Genomic DNA, 16,025 nt, shown 5'->3' on the forward strand with positions numbered 1-16,025 from the left:
ATTCTTACCATTTTTACATTTGTATGGCATGAACTAGCTTGTATCACATATTTATGACATAGTTATTTTGTTTTGGCAAGCAAATAATAGTTTTATGTTTTCCTAATGATAACCTTAAAAATCTCAGATCTACAGTGAGTGCTTTAAAGCATTTTGTATTGCTGATAGTTAGTTTAGAGGGACTACAAATTACTGTTGACATCTTGATTTTAGACTTCATCATCAGTAAACTGAAAAATACTTGGCTCTCTGGTGTGAATTTATTGGTTCATCGAACTGGCGACACATTTAAACAGAGCACTTTCCTACGTTTATCTGCTCTGTGGCTGAAGAACCAAGTTCAGTTTTCGACTTTGGATGTCACAAGGTAACCTTTTTCTGATGCTCCGTTGCAGAGATTCTCTTTAATAACTGATCATTGTCCTTAAATAAGTTTTCATGATTAGTGTGAGTGCCTGTGAAAAATGACTTGTTATGTAAGAAACCTACAGGATTCTAAGAGAAGATCCAAATAGGTTTTTCCAAAAGGATTTTGTTTTAATGAACATCCGTTTGAACTCAAGTAGTTGAAGAATGATTTATTTTCGCTTCCCTGCTGAGCTCCTGACTATGGTCACTGATGTGATAGGTTTCTGTCCTGGTCTTGCACTGGTGTGGGCTGTGACTCTGTAACTTCTCACGGCCACCACAGACAGTGACTGTCCTTCATTGTTGGTTTCTTGGGGGGGAATCTGATAGACACTGTTGTAAGTGGTTGAAATTGCAGATGTTTTTCACATCTCGTACTTAAATCCACAAATATATAAAAAAATGAAAACTAAGAGAACACGTCCAGAGCTGCCATGGTTGGGTTAAATCTTTCTCTGAGTGTCATGCTCTTTTCATGAAATGAAGTAGCTGAATATCTCTGAAATGAGGTATTTCAGAAATACCTGATCTAAAATAGGTCTCCTTCATTCTGAAATAGAAACAGCACTTAATTTCAAATTATGAATGTTGGATGAAATCCCCTATTTGATTGTGTGTCAGTCACGAGAGGAGGGTGGTGGTGTCACTTACCTTTATTTTCATTTGTCTTTTTGCTCAGGTAAACTGTTACCTGATAGGGTATTTAATGTTTACCCGGGTGTTCAGATTGGTTGTAGCATAACTACAGCAGTTAAGTTCCTTGCTTTATTTTCAGTCTTCAGGTGCTCTTGTCTGCTGTTGATGATTTGCTAAATGTGCTTCTAGAGAGTAAAGATGCTAATCTCCTGGGAGCTTATATTGGAAGTGTAATGCCAGACAACAGCGAATGGGAAAAAATGAGACAGTCTCTTCCCGTTCAGGTGTGTTTGATATTGGAGAGTGCTCATATCATTCTGAAGTTTGTATTTCATGCAGGTTTAAATATTTTAATTGTATTCTGGGAAAGAAAAAATGTAAATGAAATGTGTATCTTACTTTCCCTTTCTGCCTTTGAATGCTTATATATTGGATATTTGATATTTACAAGACAGCAGTTGATAAGACAGTTGACAGTGAATAGGACATAGTTCTGTCCTCAAGGTACCCTAAAATACACGTTGGTAATTTCTGCTACTAGAAACCGAATTTCTAGGCTTCTGTGCTTTTACTAGTAAACTAACAATAGCTTCCTTTTTGAAATTATTCTAAGAACATTTTGAAGATAGTCTACTAACTTCATCATTGTTCCCTGCCTTAATTGTGTAGGTAGTAAATAATTTAGACTGTTGAATGATATTGTATATAATTTAATGCTTTGGTTTTTTTTTTTTTCACAGTGGTTGCATAGGCCTCTTTTAGAAGGAAGATTGAGTTTGAATTATGAGGGTTTCAAAACAGATTTTAAAGAGCAAGATACAAAGAAACTTCCCAGCCATTTGTGTACTTCAGCATTATTGAGCAAAATGATATTAGTTGCACTGAAAAAGGAAACAGTCCTAGAAAATAATGAACTTGAGAAAATAAGTAAGTAATTATATATGAGCATTCAGATAAATACATATAAGTCTTGAACTAGTTAAAATTAAATTAATTAAAATCTTGAATTTAATTAAAATTAATTAAAATTTTGAAATAATTTTGATTATACTTTAAGTTTTTAAAGAATGAAAAATCTCCAGCTCCTTTTAATTATTTTAGTGATGAGAAATTGAGGCCTCTCAAGAGATGAATGTTACATTGCAAATCAGATGGAATCATACCAAAAAATCTTGCTATAGTCTTGTTATCAGTAGAGCAGAATTTGGTGGCTCAGTCGGTACAGAATCCGCCTGCAGTATGGGAGATCCAGGTTCGATCTGTGGGTGGGGAAGATCCCCTAGAGAAGGAAATGGCAACCCCCTCCAGTATTCTTTCCTGGAAAATCCCATGGACAGAGGAGCCTGGCAGGCTGCAGCCCATGGGGTCGCAAAGAGTCGGACACAACTGAGCGAGTAAACCACCACCACAGTTACTTTAGCTGGCATGACATCAATAAAAACAGGCCCTGTAGCACATAACCCTGAGGAAAGAGGTTAATCAAGTCTTGTGTTTCATCAGGGATTCTGAATTTTCAATTAATTTTTTTTCAGTTAATTTTTGGATCAGTCCTTTTGTTTAGGGCTATAATTTTTTCCCTGGCAAGTGGTCATTCAGATGTTGAATTTCAAAAAGATTTGGAAAATACCCCCCATTCTAGGAAATGGTATAGCATTGTAGGTAACCATGTGACCTGTACAAAATAGTTTGAAAGGTAGAGGACTTGAATAATTCCTGTGTCAGGTTTCCACTGTGTAAGCCCTCAGTGGAGTATGGTTCCTAGCAGAAGAGAATATATGCCTGTGAAAGAAAGCTGGAAACACCTCTTATGGTGAGCCAGCTCCACCTGCAGTTAAGATCAAGGAGCTTAGCCTGCTGTTTACTTTACTCAGTGAATTTGTCCAAAAACAACACTGGGAATTAGGGTAGTAATTTTTGTTGTTTTTCTTAATCTGGAGCTTTCAAGGGACGGGGTTAGATTTTGAACCAGGTTTCAAGTCTCTCGACTCCAAAATCCATACCTGGAGAGTTGTGACTGATTATGTATTAAGAACCTGTGGTATGGCCAGATTTCGTGAGACTAAGTCATTCTCTCAACAGTCCCCTGAGGTAGATTTATTGTATCCTGGTTGATAACAGTGTATGCAGCTCTTTTGAATCCAGACTGGTCTGTCACCGAGGCCCTTTCCTGTGTACTGGGTCCTGCTCTCTTCTTTAACACATTGACTTGAACTTCTCAGGTCTTGGGTCCCTTAGTTGTTTATCCTGGATGCAGCTTCTTACCATTTGTGGCAAAAACAGTAGGAAGATTCTTCTGGCATCTCTGATAACTTCGGTTCCTGTCACTTTCTTAACTCACCAGAAAAGGGACCAAGTCAGGTTTGGGAGAGGAGTGGTATTTTGTATCTGATACGCTCAGTTTTCATTATAATTGCACATCAAGGAGCTGGAAATCAGTTCATAGACATTTTAGAAGTGGTGGGCACAGCGGTGTTAGAGAATGGGAGGCAAGTGAGGGCAACTGGAAGTGCTGTTCACGGAGTGCACCCGATAATGTGCTGTCCGTTCTGTTAGCTGCAGAACTGCTCTATTCATTGCAGTGGTATGAAGAATTAGACAATCCGCCTATTTTCCTAACTGGATTTTGTGAAATGCTTCAGAAAATGAATGTCACTTATGATAACTTATGTGGACTTGGTAATACTTCCGGCTTTCTGCAGCTGTTATTTGACAGGTGGGAACCTTTTTTCAATTTCTATTTCATGACTGTTTTGCTAGTTTATGGTTTTGTGTCTATAAAATGTAAGCCCACTTCATGCTAATCTTTGAATCAGAGGGTTGTGCTAAATTAATCCTAGTCATTAACGATAAATACTTTATGGGTACTAAGTATTTGATTTCTTCTTCTGGGAAGATATTTGTACTTTGCCTGTGTTGTTAAATCCATGAATATGATGCAAGGGGCAGATGACAGTGGAAGAGAGAGAGTCCTGTAGAAGTTGTTTTAATTTGTCATATGTGACCCATGCTTCCACTTAAAATTTCCGAGGTAAAATTTAGCCTTTTATCGTGTATGTTATTTATTGCAGGTATGTCTTAATATCATAACCACAAAACCCTTGCCCCTTGATGAGGAAATAGGTTTGAAAACAGAGTCGTTGTAGAGGTTATAGTGGTCTGATGTTTAGTTGGTTGAAATGGTCCTGTTGAACTGCTTTCTCCTGAAGAGTTTTACATTTGCCTGTAGTATTTTTCGTATGCTTTGCAGTATCAGAGGCCTCAGACTGAACAGGTCTTCCTCTCGAGTCCCCGTCCACTTACTTGACTCGCAGAACTTTCCTCAGTTAATACCCTCCTTGGTTCCTCAGCTTCACCAATCCTTGGTCTCCTCTGGGTCTTCTCTGTCCTCTTTCCGGCTGCAGCTTCTGATCCTCCAGCTTAATCCTTAAGATCCTTTTCCCTTTTGGGACTAAGGGGCTTTGAGAATGCCTTGATGAGAGCTCAGTAAAGGAGTTTCAGAAGCCTAAGTTGCCAATCCTTTTGTTAACAGCAGTTATTTACGTGCAAAAGTACTGTGTGAATTTATACCCTGCAAGGTGTTTTATTTAGTTCTGTAAAAGGTATCCAGGTAAGCAAGTGTTTCAGAACATTAAGTATACTTTCAAAACAGAATTTTTTTTCTTTTTTAGATCCAGGAAAAATGGCACCCTTTGGTCTCTCATTATTGCTAAATTGATCCTTTCCCGAAGTGTTTCATCTGATGAAGTAAAACAGCATTATAAGAGAAAAGAAGGGTATTTTTATTTAAAATACTTTTACTTTGAAATTTATCATGATTGGTCACTCTGGCAACCCTTGACTAACTGTGTAATGAATCAGGAAAACAGGTTTAGGACATGAGGAAATTAAATGAAAGAATATGAGACTTAAAGAGTGTAAAACAGTTCCAATCATTTTAGGTTGAGGACCCATACTTTTTTAAGAGGTGTTTTTAACCTTATAACATTTTGTTGAAGAATTTTGTATGTGCTTTAAATAATTAGCATTTGATAAGCTTATTCTCTTTTACCCAGAAATCTCTCAGGTAGAATCTTTTTCCCTCTCTCTAACATCCTTCTATCCCTTTATTTGCTAAATGGAAATGATAAGAAAGTTACTTACTCTTCAAAATAAGGTTCATCCCACTGAAGTGAATTCTAAAAAGACAATAAATATATTCCTTAAGGCAAAGAAATAGATAGTGAGGTTGGACATACTACAGATTTATTAGAGTTGATTATATTAGGGAAGCTGAGCATTCAGATTAAACACTTACCTGAAATTTACCAAGAGCCATTTTGAATTTACAGATTTATCAAGAAGAATTTGGAAATTATATATATGTGTATGTATACGTATGTGTGTGTGTGTGTATATATGTTCTGGCACAGTAAAATTGTAAGCTAAATTTTGATTTTTAAGTCTTAATTTTTTTTAAATTTACTGTTTTGAGTTCAGTTAATGTGGATTATAGGTTTATATGCAATTATAAGAAACACAAAGAAGTTCTATGTACCTTTTACTTAGTTTCTTCCAAATGGTCCCATTGGATAACTTTTGTACAATTTCACAACCAAGAAATGACATTGATATAGTTCATTGACTGAATTAACTTGCATCCACGTATATACTCTGTAGATCACATGTTACTGCCACATTCCAAGACACAGAATAGTTGTATCATAAGTATACCTTGTGGTACGCTTTCTTGCCACAGCCACCTGCCCTCCTGCCATTCTCTTCCTCTCTGGCAACCAATAAATCTATTCTTTCTATAATTTTTACCATTTTAGGAATGTTATATAAATGGAATCATACAGCATATGATCCTTTCATATTAACTTTTTTTATTCAGCATAATTAAAAAATTTTTTTCTGTTTACGTGAGTCATAGGGAATTAACTAAAGAACTGCTAGAGCTAATTACAAGTGAGATGGATATATACTTGATATACAAAAGTCAGTATCTTTTTTATTCATCAGTAATAATCAATTTAAAAATGGCATAGGAAAAAAGATTCTTTTCACATTGACAACAAAACTGTAAATACTTTGAAATAAATTTAACAAAAAATTGCAATTGTAAAACTTAAAGGTCACAAAACAAAATGAGAAGATAAATTGTAAAAATTGTTGTATCTAATTTCAGTGTAATGATAGTCAAAATTTCAGCAGCAGGTTTTGAAAAACTTCACAAACTCTTCTAAACATGGTATGCATTTAAAGGAAAAAATGCTCAAGAATAGCTAGGAAATTTATGAAACAGAAAAATGAAAAGGACTTGCCCTACCAACACAGTGATTAAGCAGTATGAAATTGGTGAATAGATATATCCTTGGATCAAAGTATGGAGTCCAAAGACCAATGCACACATAAATGAAAATCTAGTTTTTGATACAGGTGGTCTTTCAGATCATGAGATAGGAAAATTGGACTTATATTTGAAAAAAAAAGTAAGACCCACTCCCTTACATTATACATGAAAGTAAGGTCCAGATGAAAATTAAATGTAATGAACAGATCTATAAATGTATTTGGGAAAATATGAAACTGTATAGTCTTGGCACAGGAAGATCTTAAGCATAGCACAAACCCAGAATCCATAGAAGAAACAGTAGTTACCTGACTTTGTAAAAGCAAAAACCTTTGTGTCCATCAACAGATGAATGGATAAACAAAAATGTATGCGTTATAATGAAGTATTATTCTGCCTTAAAAAGGAAGGAAATTTTGACATACTAAAATGTAGATGAACCTTGAGGACATTATGCTAAGTGAAATAAAGCAGTCATGAAAAGACAAATACGGTATGATTCCACTTATATGAGGTACTTAGGCATATGCATAGAAACAGAAAGTCGAATGGTGGTTGTCAGGGGCTGAATGGAAGGAAGATGGGGAGTTCTTATTAATGGACAGTGTTTCAGTTTTGTAAAATGAAAAAGTTCTGGAGGTTGGTTGCACAACAGTGTGAATGAACTTAACATCACTGAACTGTACACTTAAAAATAGTTAATCTGCGGGACTTCCCTGATGGTCCAGTGGTTAAGACTCCATGCTTCCAATGCAGGAGACGTGTTCTATCCCTGGTCGGGGAACTATGACCCCTCATGCTGCACGGCATGACCAAAAAAAATTTTTTTTTAATTAAAATAATATGGTAAATTTTACATAATTTTACATAGTTTACCACAGTTAAAAAAGAAAACTTCTTATGATAAAAATACAGTATAAAGGATAGGTGACAATATAGAGGAAAATACTTGTTAATTAATAAAGAATTAATATTCATAATATAAGTAACTTCTAGTAATTAAACTAGTCAAACTGAAGAATGTGTCAAGGACTTGAACAGGTAATTCATAGATGACACAGTCAAAGGTAATTCATTTATGAAATGTGGAATGGGAAAGGATTTGCTTTGTTAATAATGATAAATACAAAGGAATATATATTTTATCTACCTTATTGCCAGGAATTAAAAATAATTATTAGGTGTGGAGCAGAAAAGTCAAACTTGTACATTTTTGGTGAAAATGTGAATTGATTATTCTTCTTTGAAGAAAAACTTGAAATTAGCAAAATATAATACATGCCGATCCTTTGATTTTGAAGTTCTACTTCCAGGAATCTAGCCTAAAGAGATGTTTGCACATACACAGAATAGTACTTATTCAAGGACAATTATTATAGTGTTATTTGTAAAGAGCAAAAATCTGATGGAAAAAACCTAAATGTTCACTAATAGAAAAATAGTTAAATTATGATTGTATGAAATATTTTGGTTTTGTTTTTTATTTAGATATGTATTTTTAAAATAGAATACTTTCTACCTATATGTTCTGCTGTAAAGTGGTCTAGAAAGTATATAAGTGTCAGGTAATATAAAATTTAGATACATAAAACCCAAGTATGTATATGCATATATATGAGTATCAGTTCATATGAGCAATATGTCACTGGTCCTGTTTAAATTGAATTAGTTGGCTCTTAATGACAGCATAATCATGTACTGTTTGTATAATTAAAAAAAATCATCCTTGGGGAAAGTTATATATGCTTATTTTTTGGATATCAGAAACATGTAAGAAAGAGAAGCAGAAAAAAATAATTGTCCAGTTGCATCAAAGAGAATCAGCAAGTGTCAACCTCTTTCAGAGTTTGTTTTATTCTTTTTCTATTCAGTTATTTTATATTGTGGAAATTTTAGTCTTTTTAAATTGTATGAATAAGAGGAATTTTCTGAAATAACTAAATATTTAGGATAAATATAATTCACACCTTTTTTTTCCCCTCTTTAAACAGTTTTTTTCCACTAACAGAAGGTAATATGCATACTATTCAAAGTGTCTGTCCATTTTTGTCAAAAGAAGACAAGAAAGAATTCATTGCTGAGTGTATACCTGCCCTTTTGGCCTGGACCAAGGAAAATGTTTGCCATATTAATGGTTAGTTACTTGGTAATAAGTATTTCATTAATTTAATTATTGCTTGAGATGAAAGAAGTGTTTCTTAACATCTAAATCCAAATCTGACAGAGATAAATTATAGCTACCTTTTTCCTAGTTGATATACTTGTTACATAACAAGTTGACTCAATAGGGTAAGTGTCATTCATTGGAGAGTGACTGTTACTTTGCAGTATGGAAATATGCAGCCTAAGGGAAGGTGTATAACCACAGGTACCCTCTAATCATTTCTGTACCATGTGTAGCTCTTCTTAGCTATACATCATTTCCCCCTAGTCAACCGACGAGTGAACTTACAAAAGCAAAAGAGGAAACAGCTTTTGTTATGTTTTAAACTTTTCAGACATTCTGTACTCTTGTTAGTTCCTTTGCTTGCTAATTTAACAAGCACTTATTGAGCCCTGACCGTGTGGCAGTCTCTTTTGTAGAGAAGATAGATATAAAGTTATATGACTACTGATATAGCAAAAAGATATCTTATGTGCAGAGGTGCATAAAAAGATTTTCTACTTTCCTTTGAGATAGCAGTGGCTATTTCACAAAAAGAAATATTTTAGTAGTGGTAAAAGGTACTTTTCCTTATAGTTAGAGAAAGGCATTCCAGGTACACAGAAACTAGAAGAGAGCAGGTAGCTTCATTTTGGTTGGATTTAAGGTAGAAAGTTGGGACAAAGAGTATTAGGGTGCACAAGAATATGGATCTTGAGAATGGCAGGGCACAGATCATAAAGGCCTTATTTTGTCAGTTAAGGAGTTTGGACTTTAAGTGATAGGAGGTAAGGAACTAGTGGCCCAAATTAGGTAGGAAAGTAGTCAGACTATCATATTCACATTAGAAAGATTATCTTGACAGCTGTGTGAAGGGTGGATATGGGAGAAGAGAGGAATTAGGGGTAGGAGACTATATAGATAGAGAGCCATTCAAATAATCAAAATGAGAGATAAGAACTCTTGGGTCTAGGCACAGATGGAAGAGTGGAGATGGAATTGAGAGAGGTAGGAAGCAGAATTGCTGGGGTTCTGTGGTTATATTTCTGGATTGGGCAGATGGAAGTACCATGAGGCCTTATAGGAAACCCTGCCCGGAGACTTCAGAGCTGGACGGAAGGTGGTGAAGGAGTGTACAGGGAGATGATGTTAAGGTTTGGACATATGAGATTACGATTAAGGTGGCTATGGAACAAGTACTCAAATGGGGATTGTCAGTAAGCAGTAGGCTGTTGGCTAGATGGAAATACTGCTTTCAGAGTCCATGTCAGGTAGGTGGTAGTATAATCTGTAAATGAAGAGTATTTTTTTAAGGTTTGACAATTAGTTTTTCTCTTCTAGCCCAAGTGATGAAGCAGAATTAGCTAACGAATACTTTTCGGTTATTAGAACATGAGTTGTTTCTGATTAAACTTGAAGCCTCTTCTATTGATATTTTGTCAGGAAGATTAAAAAAAAATTCTTCCTCTGCATTTAAAGGAAGACTACATTGTTATTAATTAATTAATTTTTGCTTTCTTTGTTGGTTCTCTTTTGCCTATAGGATAAAAACCTAAGTCCTTAGTTTGGCCTGTAAGATGTTTTAAAGTCTTATTGCAACCAATTTCTCCAGTTTCACCTCTTTTGCTTCCACTCTGGGCCCTGACCATGCTAAACTGTCATGAATTTTGATCAGTCCACACTGTCTTACAGTTTTGTGCCTTAGCACTCCTTGGAGCGTCCCTTTCCTAGTCTTGCAGACTTTGATCTTTTGAAAATCCCAGTTCACATACCAACTTGGGGAAGCCTTTTCTGACTCACTATAGCTTCCTGCTCTGGGTCTCAGTTTTTGTCCATATTATTCTAATTTGTTTTTAAGTCTGCCAGTACTACTGAGTAGGTCCCTTCAGGGACTGGGTTTTGTTCCGCTTTCTCCCTGGTTTCTGTCTAGCAGTGTACCTTGTATGCATTCATTTATTCGTTCTTTATTTAGTCAGTCAAAATAAATGCATCTCGGGCATTGTGTTCGGGGGCCATAACAGTGATGAGTAAAACTGACAAGGTTCCTGCTTTCATGGAGCTTACTTCCTGATGAGATAGTAGCAAACATTAGGGCTGTAAAGGCAACAAACAAGTGATACTGGAGGAGTGAGGAGAGGGGCATACTTGAGGTACTTGGGAATTTCAGAGTGGAGGCAGTATTTAAGCTGAGAATTGAAGAATAAGGAGGAATCAGGGAGTCTAAAGAATAGGGAACCCCACACGAGCTTTCCCAACATAGATGCTTACTGAGTGAATGTATGAATTATAAAACAGTGTTTTCTATTTTCCAACTTTATTTAACTTTGTACTCTAGCTAGAGATTTGTTTGTTTGTTGAGAGGTGGGTATGCTGAGTAAGTCCTATACGTAAGGAAACAGAGGAAAAAATGGCATAGGCTAGTTTAATGCATAGTATCATTCACTTGCTTCCCTCTGCCTGCCCCGCCACACTTTCTTCTCTGTGCTTGGGGCCGAGTATGTTGGCAGGTCCCTGCCTATGGAGTTTATAAGCTCATTTGTTGACTCTTTCTTACAAGCCCTAATTTTAGAGTTATTAACCTGGACACTTTTGAAGAAAGTCTTTAACGTACTCAGCATAGGCTTTCTTTTTCTATAGTAGCAATACAATTTTAAAATGTTTTAATTTTGCTATAGGAGGTTTTGGACATCTTGCCATTTTCAATTCTTGTCTGCAGACCAAAAGCATAGATGATGGAGAGCTATTACATGATCTATTAAAAATTCTGATAACTTGGAAGAAAGATCACGAAGATATTTTTCTTTTCAGTTGGTAGGTAATACTTTCTATTTTTCCCTCTGTGTATGATGTGGACTCAGATTATGTGTCTTATAGTCACTATTTCATAGAGTAATAGGATGGTAGGCATTTAAGTCAGTCTAAGTATATAAGATTTAAATTTTTCTCAATGAATGTCTGTATAATTTGTCAATGTTTTATTTTTGTCTTGATCACAGTAATCTGTCAGAAGTAAGTCCAGAGATACTGGCTGTAAATATAGAAATAATCCGTTTCCTTTCCCTGTTTCTGAAATACTGCTCATCTCCTTTGGCAGAGAGCGAATGGGACTTCATCATGTGTTCCATGTTGGCTTGGTTGGAGGTAAATTAACCTTCTGAGTCATCACTGTTGTTGGGCTTTTGTGCGTGTCTGTGTGCCAGAAGTATTTTCTCATCCTCTTTAAGTAATGATTGTAGTTAGCTCCTTTGCAAACGTTTGAACACTTTATAGATAAGTTCCTTGCTGACTGCTGCTTGACAGATCAGTAAAATGATTGAGGTTTAATGTTTGCTGATATCATTCAGTAACCATTCTGCTAACTGCTTTTAAAATGGTCTCTCCATTAGCTTATTTTAGTGTAATGTAGCATAGCCCTTTAAGGTTTTATCTTTTCATGACAAGGTTTTTGGTCTTTTGCTTCTGTTCTTACAGTGTACTGTTTCATTATTGCCAGACTAGTGCAGTAAAGATTAAACAAATTCAGAGGGAATTAGAGTTCTTTTTATGACTCCAAGTAATCAGCTGTGTAATAACTATGAGTATTAGGTAGCAAGTCATGCAGCAAGTCAGTTAGTGTTGAATTGGTCTGAATCTTTAGATTCAAACTCTGCCTGCTGTTTACTGTGTGGCTTAGGGTATTAAAGTTTACCTAGTTGAGCCTCAGTTTCCTCATTTTAAAATAACTTAATAATCCCCAATTAGTAGGGCTCCTGAGATTATAAATGTGCTTTTAATATATTTAACTTGGTATATGGTAATTGATATTATTTTCCTTCATGGTTGCAGAAATGAAAAAGAACAGTTCACGATAAATGGGTTAATTCTAATTCCTAACATTTAATTCTGAAAATGTTATTTTGATATATAAATGTCTCCTGAGACTATATACATTCAAACTGTTTCTTATTTTCAAATTTAGAGAAATGAAAGGGACTTTTCTTTATTGCCTTGACTTGTAATATTCTACAGGAGGTCTGCTTACCTATTTAATTTTTGTTTCCTCAGACAACAAATGAGAATCAGGCACTGTATTCTGTTCCACTTGTACAACTGTTTGCCTATGTCAGCTGTGATTTGGCCTGTGAACTCAGCGCGTTTTTTGATTCCACAACTCTGGGCACCACTGGCAGCCTTCCTGTAAATCTAATCAGTGAATGGAAAGAATTTTTTTCTCCTGGCATCCACAGTTTGCTTTTACCTCTTTTGGTGACTTCTACAGGCAAGTGAAAAAGGGACTAATAGTGAGAATCATTGAAAATAACTTGTTTTGAAAAACTAAAAAAACAAACAACACCAAACACCCCAAAATCAACTTTGGATGTTTAGGTCACACAACACAAAATAGTAAAAGAGCCAGAGAGAAAGTTTAGCATCTCAGAATCGTCGTATATTCTTCTGCTTTACAGACAAGAATTGAAACATCACAAGATACCTAAAGATCACTGAAAATTAGAATCATACTAATTCAGAAAATATGAATAAATTATTTTAACTCAAACTTCTTTTCTTTTAAAGGATAAGATAATAGAAGTCATTAAATAGTTGAGATTATCTGAAATACATATTCAGTTCATGCTTCTAGTTTGGACTGCTTTAATGTTTGTCAAGTTTTTATTTCATTTTCTTAAATAACATTTGGTTGTCTATGAATCGGTCAAGTTGTATTACTCACTTTGTTTGGGGTATGACTCTTTTTTTCCTTTTTGTCATCAGGAGAAAACAGAGATACATCTGAAACATCATTTCAGAATGCAATGCTGAAGCCCATGTGTGAAACATTAACTTATATCCCAAAGGATCAGCTATTGAGTCAGAAACTCCCTGCAAGATTGATTGCTGGTCAGAAAACAAACTTGCCAGAATACCTCCAGACTTTGTTAAATACATTAGCCCCATTACTCCTTTACAGAGCTCGGCCTGTGCAAATTGCCGTCTATCATATGCTATACAAGTAAGAATTCTTTCAGTTGAATCAGTATTGTGGTGGTTTTTTAAAAAATGAAATATAGTTTTGGCTTTCCCTGATAGCTAAGTTGGTAAAGAATCTGCCTGCAATGCGGGAGACCTGGGTTCAATCCCTGGGTTGGGAAGATCCCCTGGAGAAGGGAAAGGCTACCCACTCCAGTATTCTAGCCTGGAGAATTCCATGGACTGTATAGTCCCTTGAGGTCCCAAAGAATCAGACAAGACTGAATGACTTTCACATATGTAGTTTTAATTTTTGGTCGTTAAAAAAAAAGTCAAAAGTGGAAAGAAGTTACCAAAACTTAAAAAAAAAAAGTCAAAGTAAAAACAGCAACAGAGTAAGCTTGACTAAGCGTTTCAGTAACAGGAATGGTCACTGTTCTCCATGCACAGTTTTCATGTATATAGTCCTGGCCATAGTGGATTATTTCAGAATAAGCTCGGTAAAAGGATATACTCATTACAGAATAAGTATTGGACTTTCTGTTGCTAAGCATGACTTAACAATGAACCATTTCATGTAACTTAATATTCTTTTTTTTTAATTTATTTATTTTAATTGGAGGTTAATTACTTTGGGAGAATGGCATTGAAACATGTAACTTAATATTCTGACTTCCAGATTGATGCCTGAATTCCCACAATATGATCAAGATAATCTAAAGTCATATGGAGATGAAGAAGAAGAACCAGCCTTGTAAGTTATTTTTAATACAAGTCTTCCTCAATGTACAGGGTTACATCCTCATTGTAAGTTGAACACACATTGAGTCAAAGATACATCTGATACATGTATCCTGCGGAACATCAGTTTATCCTAGCCTATTGAAGCCTGTTCAGAACGTTCCCATCAGCCTACAGTTGGGCAAAGTCATCCAACCCAAAGTCTGTTTTATGATAAAGTCTTCGGTATCTCCTGTAATTTATTGAGTACTGTACTGAATGTGAAAAGCAGAATGGTTGTCTGGGTTGTGAGTGGTTTGGTTGTTCAACTTTTGTGATTGCGTGGCTGACTGGGAGCTACAGTTCACCACCACTGCCCAGCATTGTGAGAGAGTATCATTCTGCGTATAGCCAGTCTGGGAAAAGGTCACAATTTGTAGTATAGTTTCTACTGAACACTCATCGCTTTGACACTATAGTAGTGTTGAGAAATTAGAAGTCAAACCATCGTAAGTTGGATTGCTTCGTTAAATTCTCATAAACCATGATGATGACTTTAGAAGACTGAGGCAATGCAAAAGCTCTAAATTTAGTGAATACATTCATTCCACAAATCTTGTACGTTTATCTGTAAGATATAAATGAATTTTAGAGCTCACTTGAAGAGATAGTTACTCTCTCTCCTAATTGTTTCGAAGTCATTTTCAGTTTGCTACTGTTTAGTAAAACTTTCTTTGGCCACATAGTAACTGGGGAAAGAGTATACCCGTTCAAAAATGTATTGAGCACCCCTTTGTGCAAATGTTAATTAAATGGTGAGGGGAGAATATAGTGCTAAGTAAGCTGTTTTCTTAAGGAGCTTATAATCTAATTTCGATGTATTACCCTAAAACTGAGTGGGCTTCTCTGGTGGCTCAGCAGTAGAGAATCCACCTGCCAGTGTAGGAGATGTGGGTTTGATCTCCACGTCGGGAAGATCCCTTGGAGAAGGAAATGGCAGCCTGCTCCATTATTCTTGTCTGGGAAATTTCATGGACAGAGGTGCCTGGTGGGTTATGGTCCATGGGGTCACAAAAGAGTTGGACATGATTGAGTGACTAAACAACCACCCTATAATAGAAGACAGTGTGTGACAAGTGCCAAGAAAAAGGATGATGTTAGTGAGACACAACTGCTGTGCCAAGAAGGGAAGACACTGATGAAAGGGAAGACCTTTCAGATTAGGGAGCATTTCAGCAGGCAGGGGAAAGTTACAGGAACACCATGTGCAAAGGCACTGAGGCATGACTGCTCATGATATGCTTGGGGAATATCAAGTTGTTGCCATGTGACATATTTTTTAATTTTTAGATCTTCCACTGGAATATAAGCTCTGTGAGGCTTTTAGTCTCTTATTCCTGACTTTTTTCCCCCCAGCACCCAGTTGTTGGCCTTAAATAATTATGAATAATCCTCATTTGTTGAGTAAAAGAATAAATGAGGGACTCCCCTGGTGGTCCAGTGGTTAAGAATCTGCCTTGCAATGCAGGAGACGTGAGTTTGATCCCTGGTTTGGGAACTAAGATCCCACATTCTGGGGAGCAGCTAAACCTGCGTACTGAAACAACTGAGCCCACGTGCCACAACTAGAGAGTCCCTGTGCCGCAACGCAGTGACGTTCCACGTGCCGCAACTAAGACCCAGTGCAGCCAAATAAATGAGTATGTGTGGGGTAGGCAGGGAGCGTAGCGTGAAAGATACAGCTGGAGGGTGATGAAGGGCCTTCAAAATGACATTTTCTGGAGAGCGGGGCATTGTATGGTAGAAGATGGGATACCATCAGCTGATTCATAAACTGAA

The 16,025-nt window shown here is 36.1% G+C and overlaps 1 protein-coding gene across 1 annotated transcript in view; it reads left to right on the plus strand.

Moving 5' to 3' along the window:
• The window catches only part of LTN1 (listerin E3 ubiquitin protein ligase 1), a 57,353-nt gene that overhangs the window by 26,108 nt on the left and 15,220 nt on the right, over positions 1-16,025 (plus strand). Inside the window, exons 14-24 of the mRNA XM_005674720.3 lie at positions 214-367; positions 1,184-1,328; positions 1,785-1,971; positions 3,598-3,757; positions 4,713-4,817; positions 8,368-8,510; positions 11,195-11,330; positions 11,516-11,660; positions 12,564-12,777; positions 13,272-13,509; positions 14,146-14,220. Of these exons, the coding sequence (XP_005674777.2) occupies positions 214-367; positions 1,184-1,328; positions 1,785-1,971; positions 3,598-3,757; positions 4,713-4,817; positions 8,368-8,510; positions 11,195-11,330; positions 11,516-11,660; positions 12,564-12,777; positions 13,272-13,509; positions 14,146-14,220 (1,702 nt within the window). The remainder of the gene's footprint in view (positions 1-213; positions 368-1,183; positions 1,329-1,784; positions 1,972-3,597; positions 3,758-4,712; positions 4,818-8,367; positions 8,511-11,194; positions 11,331-11,515; positions 11,661-12,563; positions 12,778-13,271; positions 13,510-14,145; positions 14,221-16,025) is intronic.

The sequence above is a fragment of the Capra hircus genome, chromosome 1 (genome assembly GCF_001704415.2).
Source record: "Capra hircus breed San Clemente chromosome 1, ASM170441v1, whole genome shotgun sequence".
NCBI classification, from domain to species: Eukaryota; Metazoa; Chordata; class Mammalia; order Artiodactyla; family Bovidae; genus Capra; species Capra hircus.